We start from the raw sequence: 19,646 nt of genomic DNA, 5'->3' as shown, positions 1-19,646 counted from the left end.
CAATAATAATGGCTTCTGATTTTTGAGTGTTTACAATGTGCCAAGCCTGTGCTAAGGGCTTTTAACTGCATTATCTCATACTCCACAGCGTCCCCCTGTGAAGGCACGCGTGTTATTCCCTCCTTCTCAGGGACCTGAGGCTTGAGGACACTTAGCTCGTGAGAAGTAGGACAGGAATTTGAGGCTCGGTTTCCAGAGCCTCAGTGCAGGGTCTCCGTACCACCAGCTTGCTCTGCGGCCCACAGGCAGAGTCCGGGTTTTCTACGAGGCATCGGGCTCACATCCTTGGGGGGCTGCGGCTCCTCATTACCATTGCGCTCCGAGTTGCAAACCTAGGTGCCCACCCCAGACTCCTCACAGAGCCGCTCCGGAGCCCAGGGCAGCCCTCCCCACTTTGTCCCCAGCGAAGGTGCCTCAGTGACTTAATGCGCCCTTCTGGGCAGCTTCTTCATGTCCATGTCATCCAAACTTACAATGGCCCTTAACAACCGTGCATGAGAAATGGCCCTCATCATTCGCGGGGCCCTCTTCTTTAAACCCCACTTTCCCCTCATCCTCACTTTTCCCCGTGACTGAGGACAGGCTGACCTTTCAGCCTCCCCACCCGAAGGGCGGGCCATCCCTATTAAAACCAAAGGCAGAGCTCAGAGAGAGTACATCCTGTTTTCCATCAGTTAATTACAGAGTCCTCAGCTCACCTTATCAAGTTCCAGAAAGTTTATGGATGGCAGACTTTTATCAGATAAAAGCATCTCAGTCAAATGATGCTGAGGGATTTCAGGAACTCAGCCCTGGGCCCAATCGCAGATGATTCATGCCTGGGCTGGTGAGCAGCTGTGCTGCACCTAGTGTCTTGTGGAGGGATATGCCTCAGCCTGGCCTGAAGAATAGCCCGTGTGTTTGGATGCCAAGAAGTCAAAGCATCCCCCTCCCATCCCCTCCCACCCCACCCCCAGCCCTGCGCACCCGCACACCCACTGTCACTCGTTAAGAGCACATTCCTCCTTGGGATTGCAGATGCTCTCTGCCCTCCAGATAAGAAATGCATCAGGGTAAATGTGCACGATTCAAGAGGGAGGTTGACAGTCACAAAGACCAGAAAAATGTCATAGGACATTGAAGAAGTAATGGACTAGTCATAGTGGCTCAGATGAAAGGACGTTGGCTCGGAATTCTATTACCTTTCATTTTGTGGTGAGCATTTCCTCTGTCCCTGTCTAATCTCCCCGCATGGCAACTTGCTCTCTGTGGGTCTCTGCCTGTGGCCACCTGCATCCCCAGTGAGAAACCCAACACCTTAGTGCTGAAGGAATGCTCCGGTCACCTGGTTCAGTGCAGGGGAAGCGGTAGGAGAGGCAAAGGAGGGAAACAATGGCGGTGCCTTCTTTTTCCTTTCGGAATAGAAATGAGGAGAAATCCCTTTTTAGCCTTTGATGGGAACAAGAAGCACCTTCTTATGTTTCCAAGGAGCTTCACTCCCTTTGAAGATCATTTAGGAAAAGAAAAAAACTGTTGGGGTAAAAAGTTAGAAATTCAAAGGGTTACATTTTCTCGTGCTATCAGATTTCATTACTATACAAGAGGTCATTATAACGCAGCTGGTTCATGTGCTGGAGTATAGTTACGTTCTGTGCCAGAGAAAAAGCTGGAATCCTCGACACTGATGCAGAGACCTCCACGCGGTAGAAGCAAGAGTGGAGGGCCTGTTTATTTACACACCGCTGCCTCCATAAACAGGAAAGAATGGTTTCCTGACCTGTCAGCTGGCATAAACACCAAGACAAGTCTGGGCTCCTTATGGTCAAGTCCCCAGCATAAGAATCTTTTCACCCCAGTGACATTTCCCCAAGCAGATTATTATAGTAGGAATTAAATATCTCCTGTCAGAGGCTTCAGTCCATCTTTTCTTTTATGGAAGCTACTTGATTTTTCTCCAGAGGAGGTTGGCTTTCAGAACAAAAGGGAAATGGATGGTAGCATCCTCTTTAATGACAGCATTTTTGTCAAAAAGCAAGACTATTCACATTGAATCCTAATTCCTTATATTGGGAATTACCTGTCTCTTTGCATCTTTAAGAAAGGTCTTTGGTGGAAGCGCTGTGGGCAGACCACCTGGTTGCTAGGGGCTTTGTTTTCTCCTTCCATGAATCACAGCATGGGGGAGGCTGGAGGAGGCCTCCAGGGGTGACAAAGTTCTGGCCTCCTCCTCCACTGGCCACAGAACTGCACAGCCATCATCCCAAAACTGAGTTATCCTGCTCCTAAAAATATCCCACTAATAAGAAGGGATTTTTCATTTTCAGTCTAACTTGTCAGTCATGCTCCCAGTCGCATATATGAAACTCAGTTTTCCTAATCCAAACGTTAAGGTAAGATGAATTGACGTAGCTCTATTTCTCAAGTGTGGCTCTATTTCTTAAGTATATGGTCAACACAGAGTCATCAAAAGTATGTTCAGGGATGTCTTTTCCAGGAATTTCATGGGTCTCAAGTCGGGGGCTTGACCTCCCAATTCTTTTGAAAAAGCTAAAAATCATAGTTAAATTTGAGAAGGTGTCTAATTTTTTTCCTGTTTCTTTGAAAACGGTACTATCATTTTTGATCACTTCGACAATCGTCATTTTATTCACTTCGGCGCCCCTTTTTTATAAAGTCTCAAAACACGTGTGGGAAATGCCAGCTTCTGATTACATCTGTAAAATTCCAACCTTGACCCCAAAGCTGTGATTGTTCAAGATGCCAGATACACAGAATTATTTACTAGGCTTCAGGAGAGCTGTCCAATCGTATAAATCTTGATTCTTACACAAATCCTCCTCGGGGAGTAAAGGTCAAAATAGTACTGTGATGGTGCAGTTGTTCCAGTGAGCCCAGCCTGACTTCACGATAAAAAGAGATTATAAAGAAAGGCCACACAGTCTTCCGGAGTCCTTTGTCCACTTTCGAATGGTAGCTCTCAGGTTTCTCGTTTGTAATCAGACAGTCCTTAACTGAGAGCTTACAAGACCCTCACAAGGTGTCAGAGCCTGTGTGATAACGCTGTCCTCACGCTTCAGAGCACTCTCTCACAACAGGACCTGTGACCTGACAGGACAGATGCTGGCAAGGATGAGAGAAAGTGGACAGGGGTCTACTCCAGGTTACCAGAGCAAGAGCTTGATGAGTCGTTGGTTCTGGGAGATGTTAGCCCACATGTGGTAGGGGTGGCCAACTGGAAGGAGGTTAGTAAGGCTTTGTGAGTCCCTCTTAGGTGGGTGCCGCTGGCCATTGATCCTTCATCCAAAGTGAAGGGGATTAATGTATCCAAGATCTTAACAGGAACATCTCTTTGGTGGTTTGTCAAACATCGAAAGGAGTTACATGATTATAAGCACCCTAACCATCACCGGCTGTAAGGATCCTTGTTTAATCTGGCCTGAGGTGTACCGATGATACAGCTGTTAGAGTCAGCTGAGGCTTCCAGAGAAGGACAACAAAGAGCTGCATGCCCTGCTCTCCACAGCCTTTGATAGGGGCCCCTGAAGTTTCTTGGGATTACCCTAAGAGAAACTTTTGGAAACTTGTTTGGGGGCAGGCAAAGCAAAGAAGCTTGCCATAGAAATGCTGAAGCGATCTAAGACCTCACAGACTCATGCCAAAGGCTCAGAGTCTGTGTCATAAATAGCAGTGCACCACCGATATCTCTAGCTACTTGCATAGTGACAGGAATAGAGAAGGGGCATAAGAAACATTTGTGCAATGTTGAAAAAATCAGCATGGCCTGAGAGGAAAGATGACTCTGCTGTCACTGTCTTTATCCCGAAGTCCTGAGGAGAAAGAGGAGGGAATTTTGTGAAGTCCTGAATCCACCATCCACAATACAAACTCATGGACTTTGTGTCATCTTTCCTGAAAGTTATTATTTTAAAATCATGGTGGATTTTTAAGTGGCTGTACTCAAGGGCATATGTACCAAGATTTTCAAACAATGGAAGCATGGACAACAGTATGGACTTCCGCATGTGGCTTTTGTAAATAAATGGCGTTGGACTTCAAAGATCCAGTTACCCCTTCTGTCTCTACTAGAAGACGGCTCTATTCTGTTCCCAGAAGACTCTTGGATTTGGTATTGACTGGCCGTTATCAGCTTCTGGACCCACAGTGTGGCTCAAGGTCACTGCGCTGGAAAGTACAGTGATTTGTGGAGCCGGAATTTGAAGTTTCGAATGCCCAGTTTTGTCTCCTGAAACCCACAGCGCTGATTGCAGCCTGAGTGCCTCAGTCACTTCTGCTGGCTGTTCGTCCTGCCCATGACCTGGAAAAATTAGTAAGCACTTTTTAAAGGTATTAGAAACATATTTACATTTAATAAAGATCTTTATTATGAAATTGTTCTTAAAAATGAAATGGCAAAACAATAGCAACAAAAAAAATGGCATTAGGTTCGAGAGCTCTGTGAAGTCAGCCCCAGGCTTGGGGAGGCTAGCCTACAGAGGAGGTATAGTCTGTCGCTGTCACCAGAGCCAGGATATCACCATTAAGTTTGGAGAGAAGCAAGGTTTTGTTGGTGAGAGAACTCCCTCCAAGTGGATGCTGCATGGCGGTATGGCCACTTGGATCCCAATGATGGTGTCTCCCCAGCCTCGCCATCCTTTCCAACCCCGTGAGAGAAACTCTGGCTCTTCTGTGGCTGGGTTCAGTTATTACAACAATCTGTGATCACGACTCTGCAAAACTCAACAGATCTGAAAGCTAAGAGCACCAGATGAGCCAGGAGGTCCAGGAGATCCTGTGTATTATTGTTCTCAGATGACATATCACGGGAGGTGATGTCTAAGAAATTTTAGGTCACCCTGAAACATGAGATGAATGAGCTTGACTAAGACAAGCGTGACAGATGAACCAAGAATCGAGAGCCTTCACCTTAGCCAGAGATGCTTCCTGGGCCGAGCTACCAGTGCGCCGGCCCTCTCTCTAATTGTTCGGCATGTCACAGCTTTGTTTATGCGCTCTTGCTTTAATATGCCATTCTCCTCCACTTTCCTTTCTTCTGTCTCGTGCTCTCATGGACTCCATAGCATCTATAAGAATGAAGGCGGAGCACGCAGGCCCAGTTAAAATCTCCATTTCCCAATTTTCCACTTGGCTGTGCAGTCTCCAGGAGCATATTTCATCTAGAAACAAAGACCACATGGAAACCTCAACTAGAAACATAGCCTCTCATCCGCCCGTCTTTTGAGGCAAATATATATTGACGACCAGCAACAGTGTCTCTTCTACCCAGAGGACTGAAAAAATAAAGTGTATATTTTTTATAAGAAAGGAAGAATGTTCTTGCAGTTTCTAGATCCCTAGGGCTTCCACATAAGGCCCCAGCATTGCAGTCCAGTCCAGCTAGTGGGCTTTGGATTCGTGTATGAAATCAAGCTGAGGACGGAGGCCTGCCTGGCAGAAAGCATCAGGCCCTTCAGGAGACAGCCATTGGTCCAGCCACTGTGGGAGCACATGTGGGGGAGCTATAGAGAGAGGGGTGGGAAGGAAGCCCCTCAAACAGCTATGAGGAGGCCAGGTGGGGAAGATGAGATATACTACTGATTGATGCTGGGAGCAAAGAGGACTGCCCTGCTTTCAACACCCAGCCACATGAATGCACCGTGGAGTTAATTTCAGAGCAACATTTGACACCCATCCTCGCAGAGAAGCAAATCCTTAGAGTGCCAAGTAAGTCAGTGCTTGGATGCGACCCTTCCATTGGAAAACAGAGCATACATCATTCTGCCTTTCGAGTTAACAAGCATTGAGAAGTGGCCAGGTTTTCTTTTCTTTTTCTTGTTTTCACAGTGACATCCATTGACCTGCACCTTACATTCTCTGTAAGATGCACCAAGGAGAAATGCATCTTACTTAGAACACCAAGCATTCTGCATACAAGTCTGCGTGGGCACACGTGTCCATGGCCAGTTCAAGAATGGCAAACAGATAATCTGGCGGTATATTTGACCAAAGCCTCGGCCCACTTCCCTAGTGCATATCAGACATGATCCCAAGTTTACACCTGTCTGAGTTCCAGCTCCCTGGAAGCCCCGCTGCCCAGGCAGGGAGCACTTGTTCTTATGTGGCTGCTGCCCCCACACGGAAGTTGGACGCTGCTCTGGGTAGACAAAGGGCAAGTTCTAGTCTTCCATAAAGTTGAACACACCTGACAGAGCAGGAGCATGGCCACGTTTGCAGCTTCCCGTCCTCCTTTCTCTCCTGTTTTCCCTATCCATATGTCTTCTATATCATCACCTTTCCAAACCCCTGGATCATAGAATGAGTTGAAGTTCCTTTTGACCCTTCCTGGAGAATGTGCTTGCTCTCCCTCCTTCTCTCTCGTGTCATCTTGTCTTTGGTTTTGTTTTCCCCGCCATGGCAGGTCTGTCCCAAACATGGGGCTCATCCCCCCCCCCGTGTCCCCTGAGCACCTGGCATGGTTCCGTGGCAGGCAGTGTTGCACTTACTTGAGCCTACCTTACATGTCCTGTCTTTTATTCCCCAAGCGCACTATCTGGATAGGGTAGTGAAAGGTATGGTCTTCCTTCCTCTATTTTCCTATTGCCTTTGTGTGTGTGTTTGTGTATGAGCAAAAAAGAAGAAATGTGTATATAAGCGATGTATATACACCCCAGAAGCATGCTGTCTAGACGCTGCCACCACAGCATTCGACGCCCAGAGGGTGGGTTTTTGGTCACAGGGGGTCGATACACCTGGAGCGTCATTCTTCCCCCCCAAAGTGCTCAGTCCGTTTGTGACATTACATTGTGCTGTTGTCCTTCCCTCCCCACACACACATACACCCCTCACTCTTTCTGCCCATCCCTGACAGCCCCTAGGCCATCAGAATTAAGATACTGAGCACCAGGGTGGGTGGCCTGGGAGAGGCCCCAGCGCAAGCTAAGAAGTCTGAACAGCTACGTTACGCGTCATGCTCATTCATCCAGCGAGCGCGTCCGAAGCCCCCGCTAGTGCTAGTGCTGGATGCTGGATGCTGTGACAGGCTCTGGGCAGTTGGGGAGACAGACCCCTGGCCTCGGGGAGTGGGTGGTCTCTTTGTTTGGGCTTGTTTTCCTGTTCAGGGAAGGCCCGAGTTTGGTAAGTTTTACGTTTGAGGAGTGTTCCCTACAGGCACAGTAATTCCATTTTCAACATCTTCATTAATTAGCTAGTGGCCCATTTTCCAAATAGTCCTGATTCCTCTAAGAATAAGTCTGGGAAAGATAAGATATGTGTGCCCCTAAAAGCCTCCAAGCCCCCTGAGGAGAAATATCCTGCCATATTCATCGTTTTATCCAGAAGTCCTAACACATCACCTGGCCCAGAGGACGTGCTCAGTGGTTAAGGACAAATACTTCCGAGTCAGACTGCCTGAGAATGAATCCCGGGTCCACCAGTAAACGGACTGGGTGACCTTGGGCAAGTTACTTAACCTCCCTTCACTTGGGAGTCCTTGTACAGTGAACTTGGTAACAGGACCTACCTCATAGGGGAGGCATTAGAATTAAGCAAAATAATGAATGTAACATGCATGCTTAGCACACGGGCAGGACGATGCTCGATAAATGTTAGCGATGCTATTTTATCATTGTATTTTCATCCTCACCCTTAATTTGGAGAACTTCATTAGCCAGAGTCATTTTTGAAATTGTAAAGAAAATGGCTCAATCAGCTTTTAATAAGAGACAGCAACTGCTGTTTAAAAACTTAGGGAAAGGTTTTGGGGGAAACAGAAGTGACTGAATGCTTTCCAACCAGAACATCTTTGCCAAGTACAGGAAGGGTGTCAGTGGGGCCCATCAGATGGATGCCTGGTGTTGAGAAGCAGGGTTCCTTGCATTATACATGCTGGTCTTCAACTGAAAATATAGTCATTCTGGCAAGAGAGAGAAGTCCCTGTGAGCCTCTTTAAAATAGGTATTTCACACATAATCATTATCAGAGGAATCTTCAGGATGGATTAAATTTAATAATGTTACCATCTATTTCGTAGAATTTTTTCCTACTATCTAAATTTTTTTCATATCTGTGAGTCTTAAGTCCTTTGAATTTTTTTTTAAGGGAGCAGATAGAACTATACTCATTTTATTGGAAAAGGAAATTGAAGTTGAGGAAGGTAAGGGGCCCACCCTGGGTTACCCTTGTAGTGAGTGGCAGAGCCAGGATTTTGAATTTCCTGACCTAATCCGTGTTTCCAACATTCTATCTTCTATTACCATTCACCAAGAATGTCCCATAATTTCCAATATTCTTCCTCCAAACCGTGTCTTCCAAACTGGCACCCTCACCAGGAGGTGATACATAATCTATCTGAAACCACTTGTTCTGATCTTTAGTTCAGAAAAGATCACCAGACCTTTATTTGGATTAGGCCAATAAATCAAAACTTCCTTTAAAAGAGAAATTTTTTTTTTCACCAAAATCTAGGTTTGAACCAGGCCCCCATCCTGCTGACTTTCTGGTAAAATGGATACTAATCCTAAATATATATATATGTATGTGTATATTTCAGAGACCTGTACCGTGCACACTCAGGACTTGTCAGAGTACAGTATCATGCCGGCAAAGACAAGCCGACGTTTGTTCTTTGTTTTCCACTTGCATCAGTAGAGACTGAAGAAACAACATGCACTTAACAGATATGTTGAACTCCTCCTAAGTGCCAGAAAAGGTGGATACCACACAACAGAAATGCTTCCTATTCTTGTATTCCTGGCGGTCAGCAGAGTAGACACTAATAAAACAACTAATTCCAATGAGTGTGATGAGGGTTATGACAGGAGATGTCCAAGGCCCACTTAGCAAGAAGAGCTGCCCGATTTCGGGAGTGCCTTGTAGACCAAGATTGTGAACTTTAGCAGAAGCAGATGAGAAAGCCGCTAAAGGTTATACAAGCAGGATGGTGGCTTGATGACATTTGTGATTTGGAAGGATTAGTCTGGCCATACTGGGGAGAAAAAAGAGTTGAGGGGGAACATTTGGGGGCAAACAGGCCAATTAGGAGACTCTTGCCATCATCGAGGTGGGAGATGATGGTGACCTTGTCTAGGGAAGTGAGTGTAGGGGTGAAAAAGTACAGGAGGACTGGGAAGAGAACCATAAAGAAATGGGACATTCTGATACATGATAGGGTTAATACACAGCCCCTTTGCCACTTCACTAAAAACTATCCTCAAGGATTCGGAAAGTCTTCCTGTCATACCTGATGCTAGCTTCAAGGGGACTTCTCCATAGGCTTACACAGAAGGCTGAAGATAAAGTGGTCCCTTGTCATTTAAAGGGCATCTTTTCTTTTGAAAAGCTCAGGCCTTCTCTAAACCTTGAAATCACATTATTTGGGCTCTAGCAAATGCCTGATGTGAGTCCTTCCAGAGGGGATCGTTAATGTCAGTTGGGTTCTCTGAATTATTGATGAGTTTCAGAGTTTGTAGAATTAATGGGCTTTAGTGGTGGGTAAGGATGGGCATGTTGCTTTAAGAAAGTCAGCAAGTCACCCCAGAGGAGGCTTCCTCATACCGGCTAATGGGGGTGTGAGTACTCCAGAAGCAGACTGCTGGCTGAGAGCAAACCTCATTTAACCCACAGGTACTCAGAGTCCCTCTGAAACCCTGAAACCGATAGGACAGTGCAGACCCCCAGGGTATAGCTTGGTCCATTTGAAGAAGCTAACGGTATTTAAAGTGTTCCTGTGATTTCACATATAGAGCTTCTTCTCCCCGGGGACACCCGCCCCCTCAGGCAGTCTCTGAGCAGAAAGTGTGCATGCGGCATCCTGTGCTAAGACGAGCTCACTGGAGCAGGGGTTCCCAGACAGGGCTTTGTGGAATGGAATATTCCACATTATTTTAAGTGGTTATAGGGGAAAGAAAGGGCTGAGGTCAAATTGGAAAATGTTCTGATAATCCAATAAGCAAGTTTCTTTATTGTAAGACCCTTGGAGCCTTTAATGTATTAATATTCGGTGTGACTTTCTAGAATGAGATTATAGGATAAAATATTTTCCAAACTTACTTGACCACAGAAGCTTGTTTTTGAGGACCTCATAGAACTGGCATTCTGCAAAATTCACTTTGAGACATTTTGTTTGAGAGTATGAGACCCATTGTAAGTCCTTCCTGGGACAAAGTAAAGTATAGGTAAATAGAATATAAAATTATCGAGGGCAGAGAGTGTATCTCATCTCTGTGTGCCCTAGAATTGACACATACCTGCCTGGCATCCAGTAGGTGCTGAGTAAAGTTTGTTGAAATTAAGAACAATATCATCAAAATTACAGTTGTTTTCACCCTCTCTATTGGGTCGGTTGTACTGGAAGGACCAAACACGGCATCTCATCTGAACCTTCATTTTATAGATAAGAAAACTGAGTCCAAAAGAGGACAAGTAACTTTGCAGAGATCCCACAAGTTAGGCAGCAGGTTACAACAATCTAGGTCTCCTGTCTCATTCATTGATTCATTTCAACAAATACCCTTTGAGCACCTGCTATGTGCAAGGCACTGGCTTAAAGCCAACATTGCCTTTATGGATTTCATATCCTAATGGAGGGAATAAGACATTAAACTAATTGCAAAATTAATAATTTACGTATACTTGGGACACTTGCTACCAAGGAGGACAGAGCACTAGGAAAGCACGAAGTGGTGGGCCTGGGCTGGGACTCACGGCCCTGAACCCATCCTGCTGCCTCCCACTGAGCTGCATGTTAACCCCCTTGACCACGTCGTTGGGCTTGTCTCGGCTCTCTTTGGCAAGGTTTGTATTATGAGAACCATAGCTCTTGACCCAAACATTGATACAGTTGGGCCTGGCAAAGGCTATGTTCTGGTTTGTGAACTTCTCAGTGAAGTTATACAACATTAAGACAAGTCAATTCAATACTAATAATAATAGCATCTATCACTTATTGAATGCCTACTTATGTTACCTACCGTGCTAGATAATTAACATACATTATCTCATTAATCTTCTCAGCAACTCTTTGGGTTAGGCATTACCTCCACTTTACAGATGATAATACTGAGAGAGATAATACAAGAGAGAGTTAGATAATTTGCCAGTCATCCCGTGGGTAGTAACTAGAAAGGTAGCATGGGGATTTGAATTGAGGTCTGCCCAGTTCCAAAGTCCACACTGTGTTACAGCACACGGTTTTAAATTACAATTCAGGATTAAATGGTGTGAAACTGGAACGGCCTTAGAAAATCAGGATCTGGAAAAATAACAAAGTTATTTAAAAGTGATATGTGTGAAGTGTCTAGCACAGTGGCAAGCCATGGTAGACCCTCAGTAGATGGCAGCTGTCACTATATTGCTGTCCCGAAGCCTCTAAGCCAGGAGGTGGCAAACTACAGCGCACAAACCAAACCTGGCCCATCACCTATTTTTGTAAATAAAGTTTTATCAGAACAGAGCCGTCATTCGTTGGTAAGTTACGTCTGGCTGCTTTCCCTCCACGATAGTAGATTTGAGTAATTGCAACAGAGACCCTATAGCTCACAAGCCTAAAATATTTATTATCTGGACCTTCAGAGACAAAGTTGGCTGACTCTGATCTAGACAAGTGCCTCAGGTTCCGATGTTGCCATGCTGTGAGCCCTATGGAAGGTTCTGGGTACAACTCATGATACTGTATGCCTTTTAGAAGATTCATATACTGTCCTTAAGCTGTAGGTCGGGCTTTGTGCCTCACGCATACATGATCTCATTTAATCCCCTGAGCAACCCCGTGTATGAGCAGGCTGAGGCTCAAAGAGATTAAATAAGGTCATAGAAGCCACCGAGAGGCGAACCACACTGGTAGGGCGTCCAAACTTGTACACTTTGCCACTGACGGGAGGCTACATCATGGAGCAAGAGAAAGCAGTCTACTACCATTCTTAACAATGGGACTCGACTTCCTTCCTCTAAGACTGATTTCAGATACAAATGAGGCTCCGTTGAAAGGCAGCCCCCTCTGGATGGATAAACATTTAGATGGGACTAGTTGGGGAAAGAAGGGGTCTGGAGTTGTTTGGGCCAGGAAGAGTGGCTGGTGCTGGGAGCCGGGCCAGATGGCCGGCTGGTCACCTGCGTGCCATGGCACTGCTCCTACGCTTGCACGACTGCTGTCCCGGTCACCTGTGGGGGAGCCATGCTGGTGGCCTCCCACCCTTCCCAGCAGGCTTCTGCTGTGCAAAGACCACAGAGTTCACATTTGCTTCTAAACTTCTGCCAGGATCCCTCCTAGCCTTGGAGTGCACAGTCAATACGGTTTCTTCCTCTGAATGACAAGCACGGTGACCAGAGTGATTGACTGGCTGATGTCTGAACGTCTCAAATACAAATGAACACGTTCTTTTCTTTTACTTTGTAATAAAAGTCAGCTACCGACAGGCCTTGAAACACTAAAGTTTTATATTCTAATTGATGGGTCATTCGGGGCGTCCCTGCCTTGGCCTACGTCTTGGGTGGGACAGCTACCTTCACACTGGTCCCATTTAAGAATAAGGCGTCAATTTTCAGTTATTTCGTAGCAGAAAATTTACTTTGTAGCCATATTTGTAGCCGTTTGCTGCTCATAATAATAAATTAAGTTTTATAGATGACTTTCACGTCCATACCCTTCCCTGACTGAGCAGGGCCAGAGAGAAGACACAGAAGGTAGGCCAGGGAAAGGTGTTTTTTGATAGCCACTCTGAGGAAGGAGTTGGCAGGTGTTAAAATGAAGGCTGGAATGAAAACCAAGGGCCAAATAGAGGCCGAAGTGAACCGTGGAACTTAACAGATTCTCAAACCTAGATTTCTGAGCCATGAACTCAGAAAGAAGGGTTTAGAAGGGTGGTCATAAAAACCCTGTAAATCTGCTTGCCCAGTAAGGGTAACTCCCTACCCTATGACGTGGGCAAAGCAGAACCAAGGCAGACTCTAAACATCGCCTGAGCCTTCTTCATGCGATCACCCGGGGCTCTCTCAGACAGATGGCCGCTCCCGTATCGGGTTCCCACCAGACTTTGTACATCTCCCTGAGGACGTTTAGCAGTGAAATACTTTGCTTATATGAATCTGTCTCCTCAGATAGGCTGCATGCTCCTCCAGAATAAGAAGCCGATCTTATTCATCTCCGTACCCCCAGCGCTAGCCCAGAGAAGGTTCTTGATAAATGACAGGCACGCGCATGTACAGATGAACCAAATTGGGGAAGGACAGCCTGCCCATACCTGCATTTGCAATTGGACAGCCCTAGCGAGTCTGTCCCACGGCAGTTGTTGGGGTCCTCTGCGCGCAGAACCTTCTTCCTAGTGGCAATAGATAAGGTGGGAAGGAAAAGACCCAAGGGCCCTTCCTCAAAGCAAAGACGGTTGTTGAGGAGAAAACGGGACAAAATAAATGAAAAGCTAGGGTCCAGTACGAGTAATAGTACAACAGTACTTGACCCAGGAACAAGTGCTGAAAAAAGGATATCCCTTCTAGAATGAGACCCAGAAATGCTGAAGGAACGTTAGGAGTAAATGGAGAGGTGATTCCTTTGTTCCAAACAGCCCCCAGAAACAGGAAAAACACACAAGAGTGACCATGGAGCAGGGATCAGGCAAAAGTTTCCATCCGTCACCTTCTGTCAGGCTCCCATCCACTAATTCTCCCTTGGGAATCCCAATCACTTCTGAAAGGGGGGACTTTGGTGCAGAAGGTGTGTTTCAGACCTATCCCCACCACTTCCCAACCATGCCACCTCCTCATCGTGCGGCCTTAGCGAGTCCTTCCACACATGAGTCTCAGTTGCACTCTTGGCAACATGGCAGTTCCCAGAGATCCCGGCCTCCCTGGGTGCTGAGGGCATCAACCTGCTGGTGGAGTGAGAGCACTTTCTGAGCAGGCAGGACGAGCGTGAGTGTGTGTGACTGCAGGTGGCTGCAGACGATCAGACCTCGATGCTGTGTGCTTTGCCTTGCAGAGGGCTGCCCTGGCTTGTGCAATGGCAATGGAAGATGTACCTTGGACCTGAATGGCTGGCACTGCATCTGCCAGCTGGGCTGGAGAGGAGCGGGCTGTGACACATCCATGGAAACCGCCTGTGGTGACGGCAAAGACAACGATGGAGGTAAGGCTCTGGCACCGGGGACCCAGTGCAGCTCTGGCGGGGGTGGGGTGGGGGCCAGGGCGGTGGGTGGGCGTCACTGAGCCCACAAGCCAGCAGCACACCAGCTGTCCAGGCAGGGAGGCCTGCAGGGTGGGCATAAAACTGCACATGTGGTCGAAGGGGTGAGTACATGTCTCTCGTTGTTCCATCTTAATTAATTTAAATGAACTAACGTAAATGAAATTAATGGCCATCTGACAGCCAGTGGAGGGAAGAAGGCATATGGAAGGAAGAATTTTCCAGCAATTCAATAGTGAGACGGGTTGCCTGGCAAAGCTATGCAATCCCCCTCACTAGAAATGGACGAGAAGAGCCCATCCCGTTTTGTATTACAGAAAGTGGCAGAAAGGAAGCTCCCCCGGCAGAGGGAGGCTGAGTTACCTTTGTTTGACATGGCTTCTCCCCTGTATGTGGTAACCCTCACCAAGCCACCTTTGTCCCCACACCCTCTGTCCCTCTGGGTTTATAATAGAATTGGTCTTAGTTAATAGGGTTTTTTCAAGTGCAACACAGTCCAGACCCTACGGAAGAGAGGCCTCGTCTTATGGAACGTTTCTGAGCTGCAGGAGAAGAGACCAGGGTTCCAATCCCTATTGATCCCCTGTGTATCCCTAAGCAAGTTGCTTGGTGTCTCTGGGCCTCACACTCCCTATTTATGAAAAGGGGCAGTTGGATTACGAGAACCATTCCAACCCTTGTATTGGTCCCAGAATTAGCCTTCTTTTTTCTGTTGTGTTACTTGGAGAAATATAATCACGATGTGCTCTACTCTCCCTCTTGGAAGACGGGTTTATTCTTCCTGACTCTCCTAATCTCAGAGGGTTAGTAGGAGAGATTAAAAAGACAGAGTAACGAAAAAAATTTGAAGCCACCGACCCTTCCTTTCTAACGATGGCCTGACAGCTGGCCTGCTCCAAACGTGTTTGTGCAGCTCCTCCACACAGATGCTCGGGGACTTTGTAAGTATACAGCACAGAGTAGGGAATCAGCAGACCACCTACTCTGCACCCCAACCTCTGGGACTTTTCTACTTAGAATGGCTCTGCAACCTCAGAGCACCGTACTGATTAAAAGGCCGTGTGTGCATATTGTGGTTATTCTCATTCATTTGCCTTCCTTTGGCTCCAGCAGCCTGGAAAGGGCTACTTCAGACCGCCAATCTTGGTCCAAACTGGCTTTCAGCCCCTCTACCTGCTGCCCGCGTCCAGGAGCTGATCAGGCCTATGCACCCAGGTCTGGGCCCAGTGGAATAGTTGTCCACCAGGAGCTCGTGGGGTTGAGCCTTGGTAGCTAGGCAGGGACAGTAGGTCCAAGTTCTCCTCTTGAGACCTTGCAGGCTTGAAATGTCCCTCCATCCACCTGAAACTTACCGAGTCCATCAATTCTTGTGCTCCGTAAATATCCAGAGTTCGTCCTAGGGGGCCAGACCCTAGGCTGGGCACGGAGGTGACCGAGTCTTGTCTCTGCGCTCCAGGAATTCAGATGGGGAGGGAAAAACCCACGGTCAAGTGCTAGTGGACAGTGCGAGTGCCGTGCAGAGTTCTGTATTGTTGGTGCGGGAGCAGGGAAGCATTCGGCAGGAAGGTGATACTTGAGTAGGCAGGTGTTTCCTGGAAAGGGAAGCGCTTTCTGGTCAGAGATCATCATGGACAAAGGCAGGGCAAGGTACAGAAGGACCCCAAGCATCCCTGTCTTCAGGCAAGAAAAAGTACAATAATATTTGCTCTTCATAGGAGAGATGTCGGCCCAAATTATCTGCATCACTCCTCAACCTTCTCCTTTACTTGCCGGTAGATGCAATTCTCACGACCAACAATATCTTCATGTAATGAGAAGGAAAGGGGACAAGAGCTGCACCGTGAAGTCCTTCCCCTGTCAAGAAGGCAGGGTCTTGGCCAAAGCCTTCAAACAGCTGTTGAACATCTGGGCAGCAGAAGAACAGAGTGTCCTTGAGAAATGTGGGGGAAGGGCACACATACAAGAATAGGTTCTACAACAAGGTCCGTCTGTTCCCTCACATGAAGCACAATACCTGTGTTTCCCGTTGGCCATCATTCAGCCAGCTCTCCCGGGGCTAGAACTCAGTGTTACACGGGGCCTGAGCATGCAAGAGCCCAAAGCCCCACAGCTCTGGTGGGTGAAAGAGCTTCCCATCATAGGAAACAGGGTTGACCCAGACCCCAGGGAAATGGAGTCTCCTCCAGCTGCTCTGGGAGATGAACCAGCAGGGACTGGGAAAGAACGGTCAGAAAATCCTCAGTTGCGGGAGATGATACCTCTTGCATTTATAGAGCATGTTAGAGACTGGAATGAGCTTTTATGCATCTCTCAGCAAAGCCATGCAATAGCATTACAACCTGAGTTCGTTGACTCACTCAACAAACAGTAACTGAATGTCTGCTAGGCATCAGGCCCCATCCTACGTCCTGGGGCTTCAGAGACAAATAAGGCACAGTCCCTGCCCTTGTGCAGTTCACAGTCTGGAGGGAGAGATAAGCAGCCTGCGGTTAGATTCGCGGTGGGGTCATCGCCGGGGGAAGGAGCATCCAGTCATTGAACTGATATTATCAAATGCCTGAGTCCCCTACTGGGAACTGTGATATGGTCCCTGTCCTATGAGGCTTCCAGTCTAGCCAGAAAGACATCCATGGGCCATCATGGTTGGGAAGACAACTAGCTGGGGAGACCAGATTGTTGGGGGAGCCTTGGGTTCTCACCTGTGAAATGAGGAAACGTCTCCCCCACAGTCCTCTCAGTTAGGTGGGCTCTCCACCCATCGGGGCAGCCAAGGAGAGGATGCACAAGATCCCTGCTTCGCAGGGTAGCACAGATGAAATAACCACAGGGAGTAGACTGGCCCCCAGCCCTGAAGAGGGCAAGGCTATCCTCACTGGCCTATTGCTCTGGGTCTTGGCCAAATAGGGATGGTTTTCGTGGGGGGAGAAATGGGGCAGGCCATACAAGGCATCACAGGAGTGAGCCATATTTAGCACTGCGCTGTTTTCAGTTCAGTCGGATCACACATTTGCTGGGCTCCTGCCGTCTGCAAGGCACCATGTTCCTTTCTGAGAGAGTATAAAGAACCAGCGAACGTAGCCCGGTCTTTCTCCCTCAGGAAGCCCTGTCATTTGGACGAAGTTGCTATCCTAACAACTAAATCTAGTGGAGGGAGAATGGAATAAATGCCTTTCTTTCAGCCATGATGTGGACGCAGCAGATTCCCAGATAAAGAAGTCAGGGTGCAGGGGAAAGTGCTAGAGTGTAGCGGAGTGACTGTTGTTGGCTGACGTGACTCAGGAGCTTGGAGCAGGGATTAGCAGAGTTGAACGTCGAGTATCAGGACTGGAAGAGACACAGAACAGGGACTCCAGCTCCCTCCTTCTACCCCCTGCGTGTTGTAGGAAGGGGGTGTTACACCACACACGTCAGAGTCACACACAAAGTCGGTAACGTGCCCTGGACTAGGACCCAAGACTCTTGAGCCATTCCACACGGCCCTGTGACCCGGGAGCTCTCCTGCCTTACAGTGATTCATCCTCCCCCTAGAAAGGCACCGTGAGTACTTCCTCAAGTTTAAACAGGCTGCCACAGTTTTCCCAAAGCTGGCCGGGGCTGAGAAGGATCATTCGTGTGTCAGTTCAGTTTGCAAACAACTGTGCATCCACCCCACACGCTCCATGGCTGTGGTGTTATGATCCCCTTCCTGTTCTGTATAATGAGGAAAGTCGCGCAGCTGAGGGGTGGCAGAAACCGCCCTCGTCTACAAGGTCTGGCCACATTAGAGCTTTATAGTACACCCAGGCCTCAGACTCGTGGTGCCATCGAATACCCAGCTGTGGCTCTTCAAGTTATCTGGAAACTATCGGTTTCTCTTCTTCCCCAGTTTGCTAGGCTTAGAGCAGTCCTTTCTAACTTAAACCTGAATTTCAAGCTTCATTAAGAACGCTGTTGCAGTATTTTTAAACCGTGAGACAAAAAAACAAAATTATCAGTATGGCTGAGTTGGGTTTAGCATTACTGGTTTGTTTTTTTTTTTTAATCTGTGGTGGTTGTGTAGATTTGAAAACAGAACACAGATCCTGACTGTGACTCAGTGACCCCCAGTCCGCTGATCCTGTCGGGGCTCCCCTCACCCTTACATGCCTCCAGATGTCGCCAGAACACTGGCTGGTGAGGGACCGGCGAGGCCAGCAGGCAGAGAGCCCCTGACCCACCTGACAAGAAGATGTCTCCCTGTAGTTTGGTCCATGAAACCCCTCCTGAAGTGCTGTCACGTGTCTTCTCAGCTGTGACACAGTGACCCTCCAGTGGGGCGTGTTCGTTTCATGCCCATTTCAGAGATGGTGAAACTGGCCCAAACCTGCGAAGTGGCTGTAAAGTGAGAATATGAATGGCTGCCTCGCATGGTTGCCGTGAGGATTGCAGGTGCACCCAAAGCCCCTGAGAGGCAACACTGCACAGCGATTAGAAGTGCAGGATCTCTGTCCAGCTGAATGGGGTTTAAACCCGGCTCTCCCGCTTGCTGACTGCAGGCCCCTGAGTGGGCTCTTCAACTTCTCTAAGCCTCAGTCCCTCACCTGCAAATGTCAGTTCCCGTTCTTCTGTGCCTTACTACCTGTAAGGACAGAAGCATGAAATCTATAATAAAAAAGGTATACCCATATATAAATAATTATTTTAAAAAATTGGAATTACACTCTCTGTGAAATTTTAGATTCTATTTATTTCACTTCTGATTATAATGCGTTTCTCCATATAATAGTGTATTTTGACCTTTTTCATCTCTTGTTTAAAATTTGTCTCCCACACTGTTTCATGCTCCTTCCTAGAAGGGAATAAATTCAAGTGTACGTAAAGGAAAGTAATAGTTTAGAGAGCATCCCCCGGTGCCAGGCACTGTGCTGGGGGCTCTGTAGACATGATGTCCAGCCCTTCACAACAGACGTGCAAGGCAGACATTTACACAGGGGCAAACTGAGGCTCGGTGAGCTGAAGTCATTTGCCCAGCATCGCACGGTGGATCGGCAGGAGAGCTAGGATTAGAATGGAATGGGTGTTTTTAAAAAAGAAGTCAGAATATAAAATTCCCTGGAATCTTCAAACAACCAGACCCCTTTGGATGAAGGATTTGTAAGCAGCTTCAAGGTGTGATAATCTCTTCAGGCGCTGTCGGTCCCATGAAAAACGATCGTGGATTGCAATACAGATCACTGATAGATACCTCCTGGAAGGAGAAATTTCAGGAGAGCGGAGAACAAAGCTCTCTGCCCGCCCTCCTCCTCCCCATCTCCCATTACTGGAATGGGGAGCTCCCATAAAGCCATAGAATTCGGTCACCCTTCAGACCATCTCTAAACCACGTTTCTTGTGATAAGAGACAAGAGAGAAATTGACCTTTAAAAATCCTGTGTTGCAAGGGGCAGATAGAGATTTTGCAAGCCTTTTCAAAGAAGGCACGGAGTCTATTAAAGCAGATGACAAAAACTTCTCCCAGATGTGTATGGGGGGGAGGCAC

The 19,646-nt window shown here is 47.4% G+C and overlaps 1 protein-coding gene across 4 annotated transcripts in view; it reads left to right on the top strand.

Annotated features, from left to right (window-relative positions):
* The window catches only part of TENM4 (teneurin transmembrane protein 4), a 718,843-nt gene that overhangs the window by 597,372 nt on the left and 101,825 nt on the right, over positions 1-19,646 (top strand). For all 4 annotated transcript variants that reach the window (XM_087868192.1, XM_087868189.1, XM_087868191.1 and 1 more), the window contains one exon: positions 13,946-14,092. In XM_087868192.1, coding sequence (XP_087724318.1) covers positions 13,946-14,092 — 147 coding nt within the window. The remainder of the gene's footprint in view (positions 1-13,945; positions 14,093-19,646) is intronic.

This window comes from Ursus americanus, chromosome 16 (genome assembly GCF_024610735.1).
Source record: "Ursus americanus isolate L20-20 chromosome 16, mUrsAme1.1.p, whole genome shotgun sequence".
Taxonomy (NCBI): domain Eukaryota; kingdom Metazoa; phylum Chordata; class Mammalia; order Carnivora; family Ursidae; genus Ursus; species Ursus americanus.
This window is presented reverse-complemented; position numbering and strand designations above follow the sequence as displayed.